This window comes from Colossoma macropomum, unplaced genomic scaffold (genome assembly GCF_904425465.1).
Source record: "Colossoma macropomum unplaced genomic scaffold, Colossoma_macropomum, whole genome shotgun sequence".
NCBI classification, from domain to species: Eukaryota; Metazoa; Chordata; class Actinopteri; order Characiformes; family Serrasalmidae; genus Colossoma; species Colossoma macropomum.
The window spans coordinates 15140451-15161045 of record NW_023494804.1 but is presented as its reverse complement, the minus strand read 5'-3'; the positions used below and the strand labels follow the sequence as shown (position 1 = coordinate 15161045).

Here is a 20595-nt window from a genome sequence, read left to right as displayed (position 1 = left end):
TTTGTTGGTATTTGTAGGTTTTATGTTTGTATGATGTTGGCATTTTGTTTTCATTGGTGTTTATTTGTGTTTGTATGTTGTTGGCATTTGTGTTCATTTGTGTTGTTATTTGTTGGTGTTTATTTGTGCATGTGTGTTGGCGTTTGTGTTCATTAGTGTTTGTTGGTGTTTATTTGTCTTTGTACATTGTATGTATTTGTGTTCATTGGTGTTTGTTGTTATCTGTTGGTGTTTATTTGTGCATGTGTGTTGTTGGCATTTGTGTTTGTATGTTGTTGGTATTCTTAGTGTTTGTTGGTGTTTATTTAAGTTTGCTCGTGTTCAATTGTGTTTGTTACTATTTGTTTGTTTGTGTTCCCTGGTGTTTGCTGGTATTTCTTGGTGTTTATTTGTGTTTGTATGTGCATTGTTTGTGTCTGCGTTCATTGGCGTTTATTGGATTTTGTTTGTATGTGTTGTGTTGTTTTGTGTTTGTGATTGCGTCTGCGGTATACCCTGCCCTTTACTTTTTCCGTTGAACAGTTTGGCACGAACAGCCTTTCTCACTTTGTGAACTTCAGCTCGTGCCACTCACTGAGCTGTACTTCTGTTCTGACAGAGAAACCACAGGATGTAGAAATGTGAAATTAGAACACCTCGTACACACCACAGTCATGGTCTCGCAACACACAACACCGCCCGGGAGTCACTCTTCTGCAGGATAACCATGACAGATAAGGTCTGAAACTATCTCAGTCATCTGTTTTCTCAACACAGTAACACGGTGACGATCGAGCGCTAATGAGACAGAGCGGCGGTGAGTCTGTTTTCACTGTAAGGGTTCATGCTAACATGCTAATTTCTAAAGTGCAATGATAGCATTAGGCTAATGTACTCTAGAGTTCTCCAGTGCAGTGAAGGGTTGAGCACTGATGAACGTCTTGTGGCGCTGATTTTTGTAACTGGTGTTTATCTGTGAAGGTAAAGAGTAGAAGTTACTGTCAAAGAGACTCATCATACAGCTGTTCAGTGTTCAAATGCAAATTTCCAGGCAAATCTGCAGTACAGAAAGAAGAACTAAAAATAAAACAAATTTAATTATTATTTTTACATTTTTTTGTGAAGAAGGCATAGCATTTTAGAACAGTTTGAATGAGATGAAAACATGTCTTGAACAGCACAAATGAGGAAGAACAGTCTAGAACAGTGTAAATAGGGAGAACAGTTTTGAATAGTGTAAATGGGGAACTTTCAAAAAATTTTGGTGAAGGAGGCAAAGGGAGAACATTTACAGCAGTTTGAATGGAATAAGAACAGTCTTGAACAGTCTGAATGGGGAACATCAGAGAACAGTGGACATAGGGAGAACATCTTTGAACAGGGTGAATGAGGAACATTCTAGACCAGTGTAAATGAGAGAGAACACTTGAACAATAATGAGGAGAACATTCTAGAACAGTGTCGAGGAGAGGATTCTAGAACAATGTGAATGGGAGAGGATTCTAGAACAATGTGAATGGAAGGAAAACATTCTAGAACAGCGTGAATGGGGAACATTTCAAAAGAGTGAAAATGAGATAGAACACTAGAACAATAATGAGGAGAACTTTCTAGAACAGTGTGAAGGAGAACATTCTAGAATAGTGTGAATGGGAGAACATTCTTGAACAATGTGAATGGAAGGAAAACATTCTAGAACAGCATGAATGGGAACCATTTAGAACAGTGTGAATGAGAGAACATTCTTAAACAATATGAATGGAAGGAAATCATTCGAGAACGGCATGAATGGGAACAGTCTAACATAGTGTAAATAGGAAGAACATTCTAGAACAGTGTGAATGGAGGAGAACACTCTTGAATGATGTGAACGGAAGGAAAACACTCTAGAATAGCATGAATGGGAACAGTCTAGAACAGTGTAAATAGGGAGAACATTCTAGAACAGTGTGAATGGAGAAGAAAATTCTTGGTCAATGTGAATGGAAGGGAAACATTCTGGAGCAGCACGAATGGAAACAGTCTAGAACGGTGTTATCAGAGAGAACTTTTTTGAACAGTGTGAATGTGAGAGATGCTCTAGAAGAGTGATGAGGAGAACATTCTAGAACAGATGTGAATGTGGAGAACATTCTTCAACAATGTAAACGTGGAGAACATTCTTCAACAATGTGAATGAAGGGAAAACATTCTAGAACAGTGTGAATGGGGAACATACTAGAAGAATGTAAATGAGGAAGAACACTCTAGAACAATAATGAGGAGTACATTCTGGAACAGTGTCGAGCTGAACATTCTAAAACCCTGTGATTGGGAGAACATTCTTGAATGATGTGAATAGAAGGAAAACATTCAAGAACAGCGTGAATGGGAACAGTCTAGAATAGCTTAAATAGGGAGAGCATTCTAGAACAGTGTGAATGGGAGAACATTTTTGAATGATGTGAATGGAAGGGAAAGATTGTAGAACAGTGTGAATGGGAACAGTCTAGAACAGTGTAAATAGAGAGAACATTTTTGGACACCATGAATGTGACAGATGCTCTAGAATAGTGTTGAGGAGAACATTCTAGAACAGATGTGAATGTGGAAAACATTCTTCAACAATGTGAATGAAGGGAAAATATTCTAGAACAGCGTGGATGGGAAACATTCTAGAAGAGTGTAAATGAGGAAGAACATTCTAAAACAGTGTGAATGGGAACAGTCTAGAACAGTATGAATAGGGAGTGCATTCTAGATCAGTATGTATGGGAGAACATTTTTGAATGATGTGAATGGAAGGAAAACATTCTAGAGTAGTTTGATTGGGCAACATGCTATACACTCATTGACTGTGTATATGATATATATGATAAATACACTCCTTGACTGTATATGATGTATATGATATACAGCCTTTGACCATATATATGATACATGATACATATGACATATACACTCATTTGGTTGGAACATGCAGACACTCGTTGGATGTTGGTGATGAAGATCGTGAACTGCATTCACCATTGTGTGTTCACTCTGTGGAGATCATGTGAACGCAATTTCACATGATCTCCACAGAGTGAACACACAATGGCTCACACTCTGGTGTCTCCTCATAAAGCGACCGAGTGTGTCTAACACTGCATCAACGCAAAGTGGGTGTGGTGGTGGTGGGGGGGGTAATCTTTTTTGTCATGTTATTTGATAGTTTTGATATCTTCACTATTATTTTAAATAAGGAAAGTAGTAAAAAGAACCCTCTATGGGCAGACACGTTTTAACTGGTAGACTATATAAAGAAGGGGGAGGGGGTCAGATTGAGAGAGAGAGAGAGAACAATAGAAACAGAGAGTAAAAGAGAGAGTGCCAGACTGAGAGAGTCAGATTGAGAGAAAGAGCAATAGAAACAGAGAGACAGAGAGAGTCGCACCGAGAGAGAGAGCAACAGAAACAGAGTCAGATTGAGAGCGAGAGAGAGAGAAAGAGAGAGAGAGAGAGAGAGAGAGAGAGAGAGAGAGAGGTGGAGGAGCAAAAGAAACAGAGTCAGTATGAGAGAGAGAGAGCAATATAAACAGAGAGTCAGCTTGAGAGAGAGCAATATAAACAGAGAGTCAGCTTGAGAGAGAGCAATAGAAACAGAGAGTCAGATTGAGAGAGAGAGCAACAGAAACAGAGAGAGTCAGATTGAGAGAGTGCAATACAAATGAGAAGAGAGAGAGAAAGACAGACGGGGAGCAATAGAGACAGAGAAACTGTGTGCGAGAGAGAGAGATACAGTGTAGGTTCCTGCTGAGTGATGGTGTCTGCCCTCTCTCTTTTAGTCTAACTCGCTCTGTTCCCATTGATGAGATGATGGAGCGCCTGTGAGGTCAGATAAGCTCCAGTCGTCTGCAGTGAATGTGGGTCAGACTGCCTGCAGTGCTGCGGGTGAAGAGCGCTGAAGTTCCTCATCTGAACATCAAAGAGGCTTTAAGAACCAGGGAACCACAACATCTCTGCTGTCTGATTGAGCAGCTGAGAGATTATATCTCCCAATATCTCTCCCGGCACTGAGCTGAAGTTCTGCTGACACAGTGACCCAGATTACATCACACAAAATTAATCTGATTCTTCATTTTGGCTACGACTTCAAAGCAAGACTGCCCTCAGAAAAAGCTTAAAATCAGCTGATTAACAGTTATTAATTAGGCAGTTATAACACATAAATAAAAAGAGTGAACATAAATATGAATATAAATAAATGAGGAAGCTGGCAGGTTTAATGCTGACTGATGGAGAAAACATAATGAAATCGGTAACCGGCAACATCTGAGCTTCAACTGTGAAGAAGAATAAGGACTCACTATTTGGCAAGCATCAGGTTACTGTTGTCCTTTTTTATTTGTGTGTTATAACTGATTATTAATGTTTTTTTTTTCACAGGCTGTTTGCCAGACATGAAAAGTTAACATTTACACATTTGGCAGATGCTTTTACTAATGTAGTGTAGTGTGTGTAAAGACCCCCAGGCTTTTGCATGGTGGGTTCAAGTGCCTGTTTGCCAATTTAACTAATATCAGTGTGCAAAATACCCTTGGTATTCAGGGGGTCCCATGTTGGCTGGCTACTGCTCAGTTCATATAGCTGCAGCAGATCGGATAAATATGCTGTCCTGCACCATTAACACATTTATAGAGCAGTAACAGCATCTTAAAGTCTATTCTGGAAGAGACTGGTAGCCAGTGTAAGGATTTCATTTGTACACCAAGGTTACATACTAGTTCTTTAGATTTTACAGCTCTCATAGGCAGCTAGTCTGTGCCTCGCTTTCTCTCAGTCACTGCGTCATCACATCCGCCTGTAAACAGTAGCATTATTGAACTTCCGCCTGCCTCATTTAACAGAGCAGCGATGAAGGGTCACCGGTTTTTAGACTCCCTCAAAAATCTTCCTTCGGCCTCAGTGCAGTTAACAGGAGAGCAGTTGGGGTGTCTGTACTTCCTCCAACACGCATCTGATTTGTGAGGAAGTTTTGCAAAGCGATCGGATCTTTATGCTCATCACCACATCTCACAACCCTAAACAGATCTGTACTCATTGTGCTTCATTTTGGAGGAGAAAAAGTCCACAAGGTTTAATTCCTCCCACTCAGCCCAGGAAAACATTAGCAACATTAGCAAGAACAGCACAACCAGCTCAGAGAAACAGCATCGTATTTCTACATTACAGTAAACTAAGTTTGTTTCTCAGGGTTTTTAATCAAACCTCTGTGACCAAACCTCTCAGTTTTACACTTTTTTGATTGGTTACCTCGTTAAAAGTGACACATGACGAGTGGAACTTTTCAGCTGATGTTGATCACTTTTAAACTTGATTGAGTGGAAACTCAGGTGAGGCTGTTTGGTTGAATTATTGGTGTATTTAGAACACAGCAATGATTCTGGGCGGCATCAGCCACTGTTTACAGCACAACCAGAAGCCGTTTTATGCTGCTATTTACTCTTCCACATTAACAAACACAGAAGTGTGAGAATGGTCTACTCTCCAATAAAACCAACTGTTTTATTTTGATTTAATTGCAGAAAGTTTTGTCCCATTCAGTTAAGGCACAAAGTGAATCAAGGGGACAATAGTTGTTTGGAAAGAGGGCCAAGTAGATCTGAGTATCATCTGAATAGTCTTATGGTATTTGGCAAGATGAAGCATGTATAAATTAACCCTTAAAAGGCCAAGGTTCACCAGCAGGCCCAAGGCTTTATAACACACTTCTATAACCTAAGAACAGCTCAGCCAGTTTGTATTGAAGTCCTTGTAGTTATTTAATAATAAGCCTTAGTATGTAATAAGCCTGGGATTTGAAGGGGTTAAATAAGAGCAGCCTAAGAATTGAACCCTGGTAGACACAACAGGTCACTGGCACAGAAAACAGAAATAGAAAATAGCCCAAAGTAATTGTTCAGTCAATAATACTAATGCTACTTAATGCACTAAATTAAAGCAAGTAGTCACAAATTAGCATGATTTTAAGCTTCAGTTTATTCTTAGCAATGTTAGCATGCATGTTTGAACCATTTTAAACAAAAAAAATCACCAATTCTATCAGTACTTACTTTTATTTTTGTATTTTTCTTTATTAATAGCCAAGGGTGCAAATTTCATCAGACGAATGCAATGTAAATATAAAACCACTAGAATAAAGCAAACCTACAGCCTACACAGAGCCATGCTTTCTTAAGCGTTAGCAGGGTAAAACATTTAGTAGCAATAAGCTCTTAAAAAAGATGGTTCCTTAAGGGTTTTAAGTAAAGACAATGGTTCTATATAGAACTGTGAACATTCAAAGAACCATTTGCATGCTTAAAGGAATCTTTGCACGGTGAAAGAGTTCTTCAAAATGATGGAGAATGTGTTGTATATGGTTCTATATAGCACCAGAAATGGTTCTTCTATTGTAACAAGCTTGACATTGTAACAATAGAAGAACCCTTTTTGGTGCTATATATAACTATTTTCAAAAAAGGTTCTACCTACAACAAAATACAACACATTCTCCATCAGTCTGAAGGACAGTTACTTTAATCATGTAAAAGGTTTCACTGAGTGTCAATTGTTCTATATAGAACCATTGTCTTTACTACAGAAACCTTTAAAGAACCATATTTTTAAGAGTGTTATTACCTAATTTAGTGGTTTCTCATACCATTAACAGTATTTTTTAAATTTAAGTTATAGTTTATATTAAGTTTACACTGTTTACACTGAAAGTCTATGAATGTGACACAGCAATGTCAAATGCAAAAACCTTTGAATTGGCCTTATAGGCCTTTTTTACCTTTTACCTTTGTGCCTTTGCTTTAGCCCCAGTGGAATTTGAATTTGAAGTTATGCTAGTATCAAACTAACAGCAGTGCACATTAACATTTTATAGCAGTTATTTAGCTTAAACAGGGACATTTAACCTTTATATCATGCAATCTGGTAACATGTGTTTATATTGCATGTTACATTTACAGTGGTTTCTTCAGGAAAGATTTGAACGTACGTATTTTTTAAAATATTACTGATGGATTTTTTTTAAATATTATTGATGGAGTCTCTTAATCATCTGCCACCCACAGCATTCTACGCTAGTGTCATGTTCTGTTCATGTTATAGGTATAAAAGTACAACACTGCTGTGAATTATAACAGATTTCTGCTAGAAAAGTTGCAGCAGCCTACTTTTACTTGTAATCCAGTGAATTATCACTACAGCAGCAGCATTACTGAGTAGGAGTTTTTAGTACTCTTTTCACTCCTGGCTTTTGCAGAAAATGAACAACTCCACCTGGGACTCATACCATGCTCCGATGTCACCTTTCCTTATCCTGCCTATGCTGGTGGTCATTTTTGTGACTGTGGCTGGAAATCTCCTGGTGATTTTGGCTGTGGTGCGGACCCCCCAGCTCCAGAACACCACCAGCATCTTCATCACATCCCTGGCCTGCGCTGACCTCATTGTGGGCTGTGTGGTCCAGCCCATGAGTTTTGCCATGCTTCTGACTGGAAACTGGCCACTGGATAAGACGGCTTGTAAACTCTGGACCTCAGTGGACGTTCATTGTGTGACCGCCAGCACGCAGACACTCTGTGCCATCGCTGTGGACCGATACGTGGCCATCACCAGACCACTGCGGTGAGTAAACTTATTCAAGGGTGAAGATGTCAAAATACCTGATTTGTCTGATTTAATTTTTTTAATGAAAAAATGATTTAAAACAGACAGAGATGCCAACTGAATTATTGCACGCATTATATCTAATATCATAAATCACAATAAGTAAATTTCTTGGTATTATAATTACTATTGGTAAACCATGTAGTTTGTGACAGACATTATCATATATCTGAGCTTGTATGTAAGAGTTCTGGCATAGAGCTGCTGCTGCTGTTTTAGATTCCTAACAACTAACCAAACCTGCTTAGACTACAGTTCATATTCACAGTCAGTAATGTATTTAGAACCTCCAGAAGGAATAGAGCCCATATGTCAAACACAAGGCCTGTGGGTCACATCAGGCCCACAACACAATCCTATCCAGCCCGGGAAATTATTATTACTTTTTTATTCATTTTAGCCTGTTTTTCACAATGTCCTGCACTACAATCCCCAGCATGCACTGCAACCTAATGTGCACTCCTACCCACCTCCCCCTAAACAATCTATGGGACAGCGGTTAAACCACATCTCTACCACATCAGTCGCATCACCAAACACACTAACTGCGTTTCAGCTGCAGTTCAACCAACATAAACACTATAAACACTATAAACACTATAAAAACTGTAAACACTATAAACACTATAGACACTTTAGACATTATAAACACTATAAATACTACAGAGATTGTAAACACTATAGACATTATAGGCACTATAGACACTGTAGACACCATAAACACTGTAGACCCTATAAACACTACAGACATTATAAACACTATAAATACTACAGACACTATAAGTACTAGAAAATTATAAACACTATAGACACTGTAGACACTATAAACACTATAAAATTATGAACACTATAAAAACTGTAAATACTATACACATTATAGACCCTATAGACCCTATAGACACTAGAAATTATAAACACTATAGACACTGTAAATCCTGTTAACAGATGCTCCAATTTGTCCTCTGTCTGTTGGAATAACAGTAGATCCCATTTACAGACACTCCAATTTGTCCTCTGTCTGCTGGAATAACAGTAGATCCCATTTACAGACACTCCAATTTGTCCTCTGTCTGCTGGAATAACAGTAGATCCCATTTACAGACATTCCAATTTGTCCTATGTCTGCTGGAATAACAGTAGATCCCATTTACAGACATTCCAATTTGTTGTCTGCCTGTTAAAATAACAGTAGATCTCATTTACAGACACTCCGGTTTGTCCCCTGTCTTTTAGAATAACAGTAGATCTATTCACCACCAGCAAGGTCCACTTAACCAAACTTTTAATAATATATGCAAAGATCTTTCTTTAACTTACCAATAAAAAAAGAGATAATACCTTTTTTCTTTGCAGGTATAAGGCTTTGCTGAATAAGTGTAGAGCCCTGATCGTTGTCTGCGTCGTGTGGATGATCTCAGTTCTCATCTCCTTCGTCCCCATCATGGGCGATTATTCTCAGGCTTTCGACAATTCAACGGAGACCAAAAAGTGCTATAACGACAAACGCTGCTGCGACTTCATCCTCAACCCGACCTACGCCATCATCTCCTCCGTCATCACCTTCTACTTGCCTCTGCTGGTGATGCTCTTCGTGTACGGTCACGTGTTTCTGATCGCAAACCAGCAGGTGAAGATGATCAAAAAAGACAGACTGCGTTTCAACGTCAGCGATAACCGGCAGCTCACCGAGGAATCGTCAGCAGGTACATGAATTTGTATTCTAGTATCTTCATTTTGAATATTAGCAAATTAACCTTTAACATGACAAAAGCGAGTGTTGCAAATATAATAACAAATATCAATAAATACATTTTCAATATATATTTAAAAAATACATTTCTTCGCCATTTTCATGCATTGCAAAAATATATTGTAATAATTTGGATTTTTTTTCTGTGTAATATCTTGAATATGTTGGATTTTATGTGTCTGTACATTGTTTTGTCTTTGTATCATTTTGTATATTTGCTGTAAATCTAATAATAATCACAAAATAGTAATAGTAGTTTATTTACAGCTTATTTGCATTTACGTTTTTATTTACAGCACAGGCAGAGTTCAGTCGGAGCCAAAACCGAAGGTCGACCAGGCATATCGTCCATCAGCACAGGGCCCTGAAGACTCTGGGCCTGATCATGGGCATCTTCACACTGTGCTGGCTGCCATTCTTTGTTGCCAACATCATGGTGCCCTTAACGGAGAAAGATCGAGACAAAGACCTTCATAGAATCCTCATGATAGTTCTAAACTGGCTGGGCTTCAGCAACTCCGGCCTGAACCCCATCATTTACTGCCACAGCTCTGACTACCGCACTGCCTTCTACAGTCTTCTGCACCTCCTGAAGATCAAGCGGGCGAGCCTTGGTAGAGTTTATAAGCACCTGAGGATGTGTTGCCCCTGTTTGTCCAGCCTCAGTCCAGGGACACTGAGCAATTCCAAAGTTTCTCTGCAGGGTAACAGAGCAGAAGCCATCACACAAACCCCAACAACCACAAGTGAAGCTGCAGAGATTTGAAAGTAAGTAGAAATGTTGGTTACTTTATGTGTGATGAATGTACTAAATAGAAAAAATTTAATAGAATTTGAGACTGGCTTCAACATCATAAACTAGGGGTCTCATTTGGACTCGTCTCGGGGTAAGGTAGACTCGGAAATTGTTGTGGAGACCACCTGACTGTGATGCCTCCATCTGAGGGAACTGGAAAGTGAATTATTATTGAATATCAACAAAATGAAAATAAATAGTCCTTCCACTGCATCAGCGGTTCACAGACTTTTGCAGCTCGTCGCCCAAATGACCACAAAAGCAATCTGATTATTTTTATCTGACTCACCTAACGACAAGCTCATTAAACAGATACTGAGGAGAGGAAAGCCACAGACACAATTCAACTCAGTTCAGCAGGTTTAGACACACATTAACTACATCACTGGATTTCAAAGCTTCATTTGATTAAACAGCGCAGAGCTGTAGGTACTTGTTTTCAGTTCTCACACAGAAGCCCAGAACTTCAATGCTGTATTTCTTTCATTTTGGTTCATGCTCGTTTGACTTTAGATGATTCTGATAAAGTTTTAGAGAAGAAAGAACTTCCAGTTACAATTCACTATAGTGTAAGACTATTATATATATATATAGTATATATAGTATATATAGTATTTTTGACATACTTTGGAAATACCAGTTGGCCTTTATATTATGTGTAAATTTCATGATGAATGGACCAAAAGAAATGGCTCAAAATTACTCAGAAAAATGTCTGGTTCCACTGAGTTACAGTAAAATATATTTTTTCCTTCTCCTGTAAAGTTATTATTTTGGAGATATAAAGTTTTGTTCTGACAGCAGCAACATATACATATACATACATAAATATATATATACATAGATCACAACAAGACAGAGATCGTTGTTTTCATTTACGATATAGGTGCACTTTGTAGTTCTACAATTACAGACTGTAGTCCATCTGTTTCTCTGCATACTTTGTTAGTCCCCTTTAACCCTGTTCTTCAGTGGTCAGGACCCCCATGGACCCTGACAGAGCAGGTACTATTTGGGTAGTGGATCATTCTCAGCACTGCAGTGACACTGTTGTGGTGGTAGTGTGTTGGTGTGTGTTGTGCTGGTATGAGTGGATCAGACACAGCAGTGCTGCTGGAGTTTTTAAACATCTCAGTATCACTGCTGGACTGAGAATAGTCCACTAACCAAAAATATCCAGCCAACAGCGTCCTGTGGGCAGCGTCCTGTGACCACTGATGAAGGACTAGAGGATGACCAACGCAAACTGTGCGGCAGCAGATGAGCTATCATCTCTGACTTTACATCTACAAGGTGGACCGACAAGGTAGGAGTGTCTAATAGAGTGGACAGTGAGTGGACACAGTGTTTAAAAACTCTAGCAGCACTGCTGTGTCTGATCCACTCATACCAGCACAACACACACCAACACACTACCACCACAACAGTGTCACTGCAGTGCTTAGAATGATCCAACACCCAAATAGTACCTGCTCTGTGCGGGTCCATGGGGGTTTTTAAACACTGTGTCCACTCACTGTCCACTCTATTAGACACTCCTACCTTGTCGGTCCACCTCGTAGATGTAAAGTCAGAGACGACAGCTCATCTGCTGCAGCACAGTTTGTGTTGGTCATCCTCTAGTCCTTCATCAGTGGTCAAAGGACGCTGCCCACAGGGCGCTGTTGGCTGGATATTTTTGGTAAGTGGACTATTCTCAGTCCAGCAGTGATACTGAGATGTTTAAAAACTCCAGCAGCACTGCTGTGTCTGATCCACTCATACCAGCACAACACACACTAACACACCACCACCACATCAGTGTTACCGCAGTGCTGAGAATGATCCACCACCCAAATAGTACCTGCTCTGTGCGGGTCCATGGGGGTCCTGACCACTGAAGAACAGAGTAAAAGGGGGTAACAAAGTATGCAGAGAAACAGATGGACTACAGTCTGTAACAGTTTCTGTCTTGTTGTGATCTCGGCCACTTCTACAACACTAGTACTCGGTAAGTGTAAGTAAGTGGCACGTGAACACCATTTCAGTTGTGAAGTCTCAGAACCTAAGTATATTAACCTTAATTAGCTCATTAGGGCTTGTTAGGCAGATCATGTAAGAATTATCATGTGAGAATGATATTAATGAATTATCAGCAATGAATTATCAGAATTGTCATGTAAGAATTATCAGCTGATGACACTTCCAGAGTGTAATAAACTCTCTTGACTCTTCAAACCTGCTAACACTCATCAACCACGGGCTCCTCTAAGCAGCTGCCTGAAGATCTGAAAATTAAGCTGATTGATGCATACAAAGCAGATGGTGGTTATAAAAGGATATTAAGCAGTGCTGAGAATGATCCATCATTCAGCTCACAGTTTCCACTCCCTGAAGTGTCACTGAGAAATGGCAGTTAAGGGGAACTGAAGTATGAAAAAACATATCAAGATGGGCCACAGCCATTATGGAAACAAGTGCCATGGACCGATGAAGTAAAAGTTGAACTCTTTGGCCACAATCACCAAAGGTATGTTCAGAAAAGCAAGCAGCATCTGATGAAAGGAACACCGTGCCAACTGTTAAGCCAGAGGGTGGATCTATTATGCTTTGGGGAAGCAAGTGGCTCAGGAGACATTACACGGGTAGATGGAAGAACAGATTCCACTAAATATCTGCAAACTGTAATCTGTGGCTAATCTGTAGAGTTGCCCTTTCCATTCCATTTTATCACAAGATTGTACATGACTCACATGCGAAGTTATGAGGCTGTGAAGAGGAGCTGAGATACACATCATCTGTCATAAGAAGATATGAACAACTTAAGAAAATGACCTCAGACCACAGAGGGTTGAAGAAGCTGACTTCTATAGCAGGACAGCATCCATCCTTCCTGAAAGGATGTGTAGCTGCCAAGAAGCCTGACTGAGAAAAGGAGACACACACATCACACAAAGAAGCTGAACAATGGACTGACCACCCCAGAGTCCAGACCTCAACATCACTGAATGTGTTTGATTACTTCAGAAAATGATCAACCAACTTGTAAGACTGAACTTTGGAGGTGTGTCTGCAGATTTCTTTGAGAAACTGAAAGTGAGTCTCCTGAAAAGAATGGAAGCTGGAATAAAGATTGTTGAGGTTAATAACATGTACTTAACTGGAAATTAAATACTTTTGCAAAGTACTATATCAAACATATGACATGATACTACAATTGTATCTGCGTAATTTCACTACTTAAAATTGTTTTCCATGTGTTTTGTTTCCATTATATTATTATTATATACAAATATATACAAATACATACATATAAACAATATATATCCAACATTGTTATTGTATTATGTTATATCATTAATATAATAATAGTAATTATTATATCAGTAAACACAAACAATGCAAACAACACTTCTTTGTGCTGTGTGTCAGTCTCTGTGATGGGAGAAGTCTGTGGCTGGGAAAGCCGCATGTGTCATCTTCTCACGCCGTTCTGCTGTGAGTGGGTGGCATGTGTGGTCTGAGGTTCCGCTGCCTAGAACACGCTGCAGTGTAGGAAGTGATCCTTTCTTTGCATGAGTTACATAACAGCAATAAGCAAGAAAAACAAAAAAACAGCTGATGCAGCTCATACCGTTTTTCATGTTTGTGGCACTGATCGTAACGATAAGCAAGCCAAGTTTGGCACAAGCTTATCACTTGTGTGGTTTTATTTTCCAAAAACAGTCACAGCTTATTTTTACAGTTTTAGTTTTGATTTGTTTACCACACAGTCCAACATATGGAAGCTAACCTGTCAACACAGCCCCACCCATTCAGCCTACAGCAGTTTAGCACCACCCATTCAGCCTACAGTAGTTTAGCCCTGCCCATTCAGCCTACAGCAGTTTAGTCTCACCCATTCAGCCTACAGCAGTTTAGTCCCCCCATAGCAGTTTAGCTTATTATAACTGATAACAATCTGAGTGGTCTTTAGCCCAGAGGACACAGTTTCCATGATTTCCAAAAAGAGTTTCAAATGTTGATTTGTCGGATCACAGGACACTTTTCCACTTTTCCCTCAGTCCATTTTAATTGAGCTCGGGCCCAGAGAAGGTGGCAGCAATTCTGGATCCTTTTTATATATGATTTCTTCTTTGCATTTTAGAGGTTTACTTGCATTTGTGGATGCAGCGACAAACTGTTTTCAAAGACAGTGTTTTTCAGCAGTGTTTCTGAGCTGTGTCTGTTTTTAATGCAGTGCTGCCTGAGGGCCCAAATATCACAGCCAGCAAATACTGTTTTTCAGCCTTGTCCCACAGATTTCTCCAGATTCTCTGAATCTTTTAATGATATTATGTACTGTGGATGATGAAAAGCAAAGGTTCTTTGCTATTTTATGTTGAGAAATGTTATTCTTGAATTGTTGCACTATTTGCTTGTGCAGTCTTTCACAGAGTGGTGAACCCCTCCTCATCTTTACTTCTGAAAGACTCTCTGAGATGCTCTCTTTATACCCAATCATGTTACTGACCTGTTGGCAATTTTTTAGCATTACACAACTTTACCGGCCTTGTTGTTGCCCCCATCCCAAGTTTTTTGGAACATGTTGTTGGCATCATATTCAAAATGGGCACATATTTTTCAAAACACAATAAAATTTCTCAGTTCAACATTTGATTTGTTGTCTTTATACTATATTCAATTAACTATATGGTTTAAATGATTTGCACATCATTGCATTTTGTTTTTATTTACAGTTTGCACAGGATCCCAACTTTTTGGGAAATGGGGTTGTAAATCATTAGTTGGTGTATTGCTAATTAGGCCTTCTTGATGACACATGTTATCAAATCAAACGCACTCATCAAAGTTTTCTTCCTCCAGGACGTAAAGATCCCCACAAGATGACCACACCCTTAATCTGCACAGCTGACCATGGCCTAAAGCATGACTGAAAAGGCATGAAGGCCAATCTAAACAAACTGACGAACCTCTTTGGATAACATGAGCCACGAATCCACTCCAAACAGATAATCACAGTGGAGGGCAGATCAATTCCATTTCATCTTCACCTCAACTGGTGCAGGTCTGGATGTGTAGTCATGCTCCACATGGTGGTGTGTTAAAACCATGGAGTGCAACTACACCTCCAAACCTTCACAGAGCTTTTACTTTTGTGTAGTCCTCATACTGATATGACATCCTCTGTTCTGGACCTCTGAAAAAGACTAAGGAACTGAATCTGGAGGCTGAACTGAAGAAACCTATGATGTCATACTCAGCTAGCCCTCAGACTTGTTTCTGTGGTTTCTGCAGTAAACTTTGTGAAGGAATGCAATAACAGAATGAATTAAATTATGTTACGCACAAGCACTTGGAAGAAAGCATTAAGAAGCAGAACTGTAGGGAGATGTTCCATAAAAAGTCTCAGAGTGTTTTATAGAAGCCTTTTTCCAGCAGGTAACAGAAAAAACCTCCATCTGTTTCAGGCAGCAAATTTACGACTGGCTTTGACTTTTTATCTTGAAAAATGACTAACATTTTCAAGATTTTCACATAGTGAGTCATGATTTTGTAGCTGACATATCACAAGAGAGTAAGTCAAATTTTGAGAAAGTAAATAATTATTTTGATCTAACTGAAAAATATTGGGATAATAAGTCAACATTTTGAGAAAAGAAGCCATTAAATCAACAAAACTGAAAAATTACGAGATAAAACGTCAGTTTTGAGGGAATCAGTCACATTATTTTGACAAAGCTCAAAATGTTCAAGAAAGCAATTTGAAATATTGAGAAAATAAACCATTATATCAATGGAACTGAAAAATCTCAGGATAGTAAGTACATTTTTTTTTTCAGGAAATAGGCCATTGCTTTTTGACAAACACTAAAAATCTCAAGATGATAAGTCAAGATTTTGAGAAAATAAGCCATCATTTGGACATAACTGAGAAGTCACAAGATACAAAGTCAAACATATAAGAAAACAAGTAATTACGACACTGAGCAAAAACCTCAAAAATGTCACAACTTCAATACAAGTTGAAATTTTAAGAATATTTTTGAGATAAAGCAAATTTTGGACATCCTCCAAGCAGGACACTTTTTCTCCAACCTGGTGGAAACAGTTTGCTAAAGGCTTCAGTCTGCACATTTTCATGGAGCACTTTGTGAGATTGCTATTTAAAAATAAAAATAAGGTCAAGAGCAAATGACTGCATACAAACAAAGACAAATGTTATACAGCAAATAAAAACTCTGCTGCAAGGTGAACCCTGGGTATCGGTTCAGTTTTTTTGTCTCTTTCTCTTACCTCACTGTGGAGCAGAATATAAGGTGTTTTAAGTGGACTGCTGTGAAATACAGGATAATTTCTCTGAAAAAAACTCTCACTCCATTTGTCTGATGAAGCACAGCTACTGAAAAAGTACCTGCACAGTATTTTTCAGCTATGTTGACCATTATTAAGTTATCTATAAATTATATATACATATCTATCTATCTATCTATCTATCTATCTATATTTATATATATATATATATATATATATATATATGTATATATATATATATATATATATATATGTTACCCACTACCCTATGGATTGAACAACCAGTCCATTGAATATCAGTCCATTTCAGATGAGCTCGAGCCCAGAGAAGTCGGCGGTGTTTCTGGACGTCGTTGATATGTGATTTCTGCTGTACAGAGTACAGTCTTAACCTGCATATGTGGATGCAGTGACTGATGGTGTTTATTGACAACAGTTTGTCAAAGTATTCTTGAGCACATGTGGTGATCTCCATCACAGAAACATGTTGGTTTTTAAGGCAGTGCTGTCTGAGGGGGTTAAAGTTCACAGCCATTTAGTTGTGGTTTTTGCTTTTCCCTTTACGCACAGAGATTTATCCAGATTCCCTAAATCTATTGATGATATTATGCACTGTAGAGGGTGAAATACCTAAAATACTTGCAGTTGCTTGCTCAGGAACATTATTTTTTAAATTGGATTTTTTGCTGATGCATTTTTGGCAAAGTGGCTTCGACCCATCCTCATTCATAAAAGACTCGGCCTTTCCTGGATGATCCTTTTATATCCAAATGTGACTGCATCACCTGTTTAAGAGTTTTTTTTTTTGTTTTTTTTTTAACATTTTACAATATTCCAAGCCTTTATTTGCTCTGTCTCAACTGTTTTGGAATATATTGCAGGCATTAATTTCAGAATGAGTGCATATTTACATGAAATAATGAACGTAAAATACATTTTTTGTTAAATTATATATTTTGTCTTTGTACTATTTTCAGTTAAAAACAGGTCAAAGTGGATTAACAAATCACTGCTTTTTGTAGTTATTGGTATTTTACCTACTGTTACCTACTACTTTTGAACTTGGTTTGTATATGTTAATGAGAAACTGTAGAACAAACTCAGTTTATATCACAATACCTAAATTTAGAGTCAATTTTTCATTCAGCCTAATGTACGCTGTAAAAATTGGCTCGTCAATTCAACCTAAAAAAGTTACTTCATGTGGTAACAATTAAATGAACTAGTTTTATTCAACCTAAATAAACACTTTGAGTAAGTGATTCATTCATTGAATAAGACTAGTTCAATTGCTTGTTACCACATGAAGTATTTTTTTAGGTTGAATTGACGAACGATTTTTTACAGCGTGGATCTAGTAGGGTTCATGGTGAACATGAAGAGAGTGAGAACTCGTTGACATTCAGAAGAACCACAGCGCTTCTCTGTGTCTCAGCGATTCCTCAGCTGGAGGCTCAGGAGATTGTGTGGAACTCAGATTTGATTGCAGAGAGAAAACCATCACGTGGTTCGGCCTCATCAGCACCGTGCCCTGTTCTCATTAGCTCTCAATAGCAATATCAGCACAGGACACGGCGCCGACACTCGCACCTCCACTAACCATGCTATGAATGAGAATAACGAGAGAAGCAGAATGGAGAACTGTGAAGACATGAAAGAAAAAAAGGTACATAACAAATCAGCCAAGACATGTTTGTCTGTCCAGAACTGACCGACTTAGGGTCATTCCCCATTTGGAGAGGGAATTCAGGTGGATACTTTTTTAAAAATCCATTTCTTTCTTCCCAAAACTAAATAATTTGCCCATTAACATCTCCTATTATCATATATGTAAAAAGGAGAGCTTAATTCCAAACATATTTTACTGTCACTGGTGTCACAGTCACTGGTGTTATACCACATTCATATAACACCAGTGACTGTGACACCAGTGACATTCTGGTTAAAACTGAGGATTTTGTAAGTCAGCTGACTCACTGGTGTCCACGTGACCTTGTGTAACTATTTAAAATCAGTAATAAAAATGATATTTGGCATTATTATGATAAACTTTTAATTACCCATCCATCAAAGCACATAACACCAGTGACACATAGAAGTTATGTGCTGCATGATAAACAAAGTTCTTAATAAATTAAAGAAATATAGTGAGCAGGTGTGGATGCCTGCTTGAGATGCTTCTCCTCTGATGAGTCTTGACTGAAGAAAGCAGTTTAATTGAGCTGACAATACTGTTAAAATGTAACATAAGAGTCCTGATAACATCAGTGACCAAAGTCTCTGTGATAAATGTATTTTTTTTTAATAAAATACATATTTTTTAAATGTAGTATAATGTTAATGATATAAAAAGTAAACATGAATCTGTTTTATACAAGTAAAACCTCTTTAAAATATTGTTTTATCTTAAAAAGGTTTCTCAAATGTTGAAAATTGGTTTTGTGATGAGCTGTTTTACATTTGCAGAGCGACTATGAAACAGGATAAAAAAGAAAAATCAGAGAAATCATAAGGGAAATGTATTATTTAATCTTAGGCCAACAGAGTAAATATACATACTGACGTTTGGAGCTGTGCCTCATATTTTCAGCATCTTTTAAAGTCGTGAAACCTTTGTGACATGGTTTCTCACTCCAAATGGAGAAAGACCCTTTAAATCAAATAAACTAAGTCTGTTGTACATAAAACTGAATATATCCCACATATTACTCAACTATTTTAAGAGGACGTTTTTGATCGAATGGCATCTTTGAGTTGAATCAACTTACTGCCGTTTAGTTTAGTCTGTTGGAAGCTTTAAAATCACCACATTCAGAAACTGAACCTGTGCTGCTGTTGGTTTTAATTGTTTCTCTCTCATCACAGTTGCAAATGTGTTTAATTGAGTGAAGCTCAGTGAGCTGTTGTTTAAGTGAAACACAGTGATGTTTGTTTGGTTAACACGATCTTATTGGGTAAAACTAACTTCTTTCCTATTGGCTCCTGGCTCCATCTATTTGCATATTGCAAAAAACTTTAGTTATGGGTCAACACAACATATAATTTTAAGGCAACCAAGTCAATTTCTTGGCAAGGTAATACAACAAGATATCTGTAGTTAACCTGACTGCAGTCGACAAAAATTAAAACAGGGAATTAATACAACTGCACATACTTTTTAAAGACTACCTTTCCTCACCGGTCTACTTTTCATATATGCTTTATTCAGCCGCCTGACCTTGTGTTGTAACTAAAAGGACAAGTTCTCGTCCTCTGTGATGCTGAGTTGGGGGTCTGTGCTGGTGGGTGACCACGTTCACACTAAGGCCCAATCCCATTTCACCCCTTGCCCCTACCACTCAGCCCTACCCCTCTGTTTTGCGTGATCTCGTCTAGGGGTAGGGTCTCCCGATTCTTGTTGATATAGAGGGGTAGGGTGAAGTGTTAGAGCTACATGGCGCTCCAAACATAGGTTTCCAGAGACACACCACACAGAGTGTTATAAGAAGAGAAAAACCAGCAAGATGACGGAACAAGAGACCAAAGAAACATACAAATGTGAGAATTTTTTCTGTTAAAACTTTATGATAACCATTGAATTATCTTAATGTTGTTTCAGTGTATTATGGTCCTTTTCTTCATAACTAGCACAAAAAATTGTTAGTAGTACTGATGTCTAGCTTTAGGCGTGAGGCAGAAAGTAGGCTATACATTCTCTTCTTTTGAAGTTCTTTTTCTTAATATAAGTGATCAAGGAACACATAAAAATTCCTTTACACTAATTACAGTCTACAGGCCACCAGGGCCGTATTCTCAGTTCTTACAGGAATTCTCTGAGTTTCTATCAAGTCTAATAACGCTTTCAAATAAAATAATAGTTGTCGGAGATTTTAATATCCATTTAGACAATCCCCAAGATGCACTAAGCAAGGCATTTATATCTATCATAGACTCCATAGGTTTCACCCAAATCATAAAGGGGCCCACACACTACCACAACCACACTCTAGACTTAATACTGACTTTTGGTGTAAACATAGATAACTTAGCCATTCTCCCCCAGAGCACAGCAGTCTCTGACCATTACTTAATCTCTTACGAAATTCACTTTAGTGGT

General features: G+C 38.4%; 1 protein-coding gene across 2 annotated transcripts; it reads left to right on the top strand.

Annotated features, from left to right (window-relative positions):
* The first annotated feature begins 205 nt into the window (after window positions 1-205).
* adrb3b (adrenoceptor beta 3b) lies at window positions 206-16045 on the top strand. Of its 2 annotated transcripts, none has more exons than XM_036595871.1 (5): window positions 206-718; window positions 7253-7617; window positions 9013-9362; window positions 9706-10177; window positions 15051-16045. In XM_036595871.1, the coding sequence occupies exons 1-4, from the start codon at window positions 707-709 to the stop codon at window positions 10173-10175; spliced, it is 1197 nt and encodes a 398-aa protein (XP_036451764.1). In that variant the 5' UTR covers window positions 206-706; the 3' UTR covers window positions 10176-10177; window positions 15051-16045. The 2 variants fall into 2 exon arrangements, with proteins under 2 accessions (XP_036451764.1, XP_036451765.1); XM_036595872.1 differs by having other exon boundaries at window positions 206-796.
* The last annotated feature ends 4550 nt before the right edge of the window (window positions 16046-20595 follow it).

Excerpts from the sequence above, each read along its gene's own strand:
- adrb3b (XM_036595871.1), top strand. Across the intron at positions 7,618-9,012 it reads GCCATCACCAGACCACTGCG|GTATAAGGCTTTGCTGAATA; the intron begins GTGAGTAAACTT and ends TTTTCTTTGCAG. Across the intron at positions 9,363-9,705 it reads CACCGAGGAATCGTCAGCAG|CACAGGCAGAGTTCAGTCGG; the intron begins GTACATGAATTT and ends TTTTATTTACAG.